Below are 3,835 nucleotides of genomic sequence, written 5' to 3' on the forward strand. Positions count from 1 at the left end.
TGTTTCCCTGCCATGTTCTACTCAGTCCTTCATGGCTTACCTCAGATGTTCCTTCCTCCAGGAAACCTTCCCTGATATCCATTGCCCCTACTCCGATTAGGTGCCTCTTCTGTGCATCTTTGTCATTGCATTTCCCTCACATATTGCAGTTATCTCCCCTGCTAGCTTGTGACCTTTTGAGGGCAGGAAAGGTATCTTACTCTTCCTGGCCTTTAGTAGAGTTTGGAATTGCCTTATGATAGAGGTGAATGAAAAGTCACCTTTTTTTTTTTTTTTTTTTTTTTTTGTGATACGCGGGCCTCTCACTGTTGTGGCCTCTCCCGTTGCGGAGCACAGGCTCCAGACGCGCAGGCTCAGTGGCCGTGGCTCACGGGCCCAGCCACTCCGCGGCATGTGGGATCCTCCCAGACCGGGGCACGAACCCGTGTCCCCTGCATCGGCAGGCGGACTCTTAACCACTGCACCACCAGGGAAGCCTGAGAAATCACCTTTTAGTTTAAGGAGTTTCTGGAACAAAAGAAACTAACTTGAAGCCTCCCATTTAACAGTCCTTTATATACAGTTTCTCAATAGTCCTCTCATAACTTTGTGATGTAGGTGGTGGCATTCCTTTTTACATTTATAAGGAAGAGACTTAGGTTATCACTTGCCAAGACTCCCCAACTTCTAAGGGACAACTGGGCTTTGAGCTCAGGTCTGTCTGGAAACCCAAGTTCTTTCTTCCATTCCACTCACCTGGTACTGGCTCCTACAACTAACTGTTTCAAGACTGATGGGGTATCTTGAGTGTGAAGCTCTGACAGAACAGTGAGCAAACAGTGCAAGGAGAGCTTCATTTGCTTGGGAATGTGGGGTGATCTCAGGGAGGAGGAGGTAGCGGAAATTGCTGATGGTGCAAGGGATCTTGAGTCTCGTAGAAGGAAACTCAGACAGTTGCTTCTAAGGGGACAGGGAAGTATGTTTGTTATGTATTTTATTTTATGGATAATAATTGCTGTTACTTACTGAGTCGCTGCTATGCGTTATCTCATGTAACCTCTTAGGTAGATATTGTTTTTCTCTCCATCTTACACATGAGGAAATTGAGGCTTAGAGAGTGACTTGCCCAAGGCCACACAGTGAATAGGTGGCAAACCTAGAACTTGGATCCAGGTCTAATGCAAAGTGTAGCTTTTCAGTATTCCGTGCTCTCTCCCCAAACTTGTATGTATCTGAAGTGGGATTTGAACACAGCCTCTGTATAGCGATCCAACATGAGAATGTGATCTCTGTTCAGAGATTCCAAGGAAATTCCATTTAGTGTGGTGAACTAGGACCTTGGATGGCCAGAATGACCAAACATCCTAATGTTTGGTATTGGTAGCTCACAAAATGCTTTTATGGTCTGATCTCTCAGTTTTGAGCTTGGGGAAGTGGCTTGCCTCAGTTCCCCCAGCAATCTAGATTTTATACTACTGCTACTGACCTCTTCCATACTCCCCATATCCTCAGAGAGAGCTCCATTCCTGTGGATGTGGCTCGGCAGCGGGAGCTCAAATGGCTGGAGATGTTCAGTCACTGGGATAAGTGGCTGTCACGGCGTTTCCAGAAGGTTTGAGAAGGCTGTGGTGGGCAGGGCAATGGACATGGTGGGGGTGGGGAGGACAGGGTGGGCCCCTGTGCTCTGGGGAAGCCCAGGAACCTGATAGTATCTGCTCTCCGGACCATGTTGAGGGTAGGCGGTACTTGGGCCTGGGGGGAGGAGTAACTTTAAAGATAGAAGGCCAGGCGGGGTCCAGTGGAGTGAAGCCTATGGGATGTGGGACGAGTGTCCCAGGGAGCCCAAGGACTGCTGGGGAAAGCTTGGAGGCTGTGCCTGCCACTGAAGCTGTTCCCCTGCCTGCCACTCTGCCTTAGGTGAAGCTGCGCTGCCGGAAGGGGATCCCATCCTCCCTCAGAGCCAAGGCCTGGCAGTACTTGTCCAATAGCAAGGAACTCCTGGAGCAGAACCCGGGCAAGTTTGAGGTGCGCACAGCTCCGGGGTGTGGGGACGTGTGACAGTGTCTCTGTGAAGGGTATCATCAGTTCCCCCAGATCCTGAGATAATCTCAGCTGTCCCACTGCAGGAGCTGGAACGGGCTCCTGGGGACCCTAAGTGGCTGGATGTGATTGAGAAGGACCTGCACCGTCAGTTCCCTTTCCATGAGATGTTTGCTGCTCGAGGCGGGCATGGGTAAGGCAACCTGACTATGTGAGTCAGTGGTGGATACAGGGCTGGGTTGAAAGCAGTTCTTGCCTTCCAGAACTTCTACAGGAGTGGTCCTTAATGGATTGAGTGCCTAGCCATGTTGAAGGAAGTCTACTGGGAGGGAGACTGTGATTCAGGGTGATGGGGGTGCGGTGGGGTGCTGGTGAGGGGAAGGGGAGGCACATCAAGGGCTCATTGAAGAGGCTGCATTTGAACTAGGTTTTAAAGGATAGATGGGAGCAGAGCAAGGGGCAGGTTTTTCCTGGCTTGGGGGTTATGTAAGCTGTGTCTGGGCAGTGGGGTTGGGTAGAGCTGAGGCTGGAAAAGCAATTAAGGGCCCTTAAATGCTGTGCCCAGGCCCTTCGATCTTTGTTCTGTTTGCCCGGCTTCCTCACGAAGGCTATATATCGCTTCCTAGTAGTGTGCAGTGTTTTTAGGTGGTTCTCAGCTCCTTGTGGGAGCATGTGGATGGACTTTTTTTTAACAGTAAGTTCATCCTTTCAGCAAATATTAGTCAAGCGTCTGCTATCTGCCAGGTACTGTTTTAGCTACAGATGACAGCTGCCCCCTCAGGGCTTATATTTTAGTAAGGATAGACAATAAATAAAAGAATGAGAGTATGTTGTATGTACAATGGTGGTAAATAGAAGAGTTTAAAGCAAGAAAGGGGCAAAGAGAATGTGAGATGGGCTTGCAAGTGACCTGATCTGACTTGTGTTTTAAAAAGATCATTCTGGGACTTCCCTGGCCGTCTAGTGGTTAAGACTCTGTGCTTCCACTGCGGGGGGCATGGGTTTGATCCCTGGTCGGGGAACTAAGATCCCACATGCTGCCCAGCACGGCTGGGAAAAAAAAAAAAGGATCATTTCTGGCTGCTGTGCTGACAATAGACTATAGGAGATAAGGGCAGAAGCAGAGAGACCAGGTAGACTATTTCCATAATCCAGGAAAGAGATGATGATAGATAGACCAGGATGGTAGCCGTAAAACTGGATATATTTTGAAGGTAAAGCCAAAAGAATTTGCCAGTGGATTAGATGTGGAGAGAGGGGGGGGCGGGGGGGAGAGGGAGAGGGGGAGGAGGAGGGAGAGGGAGAGGGAGGGAGAGAGAGAGGGAGAGAGAGAGGGAGAGAGATAGTAGTTAAGGAAGACTCTTAAGGTTTTTGGTCTTAGAAACTAGAATGAATGGAGTTGCAATATACTGATATGAATGGGAAAACTGGGGGGAAAGTAGGCTTGAAGGGTATATCAGGAGCTCATTTTTGGAATGTGAAGTTTGAAATACTCACTGGATATCCAGATGGAGATGCCAAGTAAGCTGGATGTACAATGGACACAATATCCAGGGAGAGGTTTAAACTGGAGACAGATTGGAAATTGAGAGTTGTCAGGCTCTACATGGGACCAGATCTCACCCATGGGACTAGATGAGGTCATCAAGGCAGCATGTGTAGATACGAAAGGAAGCTGTTCAAAGATTGAGCCCTGCAGCTCCAACATTTCAAGAATGGGAAGATGAGAAAGAACCTGTAAAGGAGCCTGGAAGAAGCTGGTGAGGTATAACGAAAACCAGGAGAGAGTGATTCCTGGAAGCGGAGTGAAGAGCGG

At 49.0% G+C, this 3,835-nt stretch overlaps 1 protein-coding gene across 1 annotated transcript in view; it reads left to right on the top strand.

Annotated features, from left to right (window-relative positions):
- Nucleotides 1–3,835, top strand: part of TBC1D10B (TBC1 domain family member 10B) — a 10,161-nt gene that overhangs the window by 2,859 nt on the left and 3,467 nt on the right. The window contains exons 2-4 of the mRNA XM_007452737.1: nucleotides 1,492–1,591; nucleotides 1,897–2,004; nucleotides 2,106–2,212. Coding sequence (XP_007452799.1) covers nucleotides 1,492–1,591; nucleotides 1,897–2,004; nucleotides 2,106–2,212 — 315 coding nt within the window. The remainder of the gene's footprint in view (nucleotides 1–1,491; nucleotides 1,592–1,896; nucleotides 2,005–2,105; nucleotides 2,213–3,835) is intronic.

This window comes from Lipotes vexillifer, unplaced genomic scaffold (genome assembly GCF_000442215.2).
Source record: "Lipotes vexillifer unplaced genomic scaffold, Lipotes_vexillifer_v1.1 scaffold426, whole genome shotgun sequence".
Taxonomy (NCBI): domain Eukaryota; kingdom Metazoa; phylum Chordata; class Mammalia; order Artiodactyla; family Lipotidae; genus Lipotes; species Lipotes vexillifer.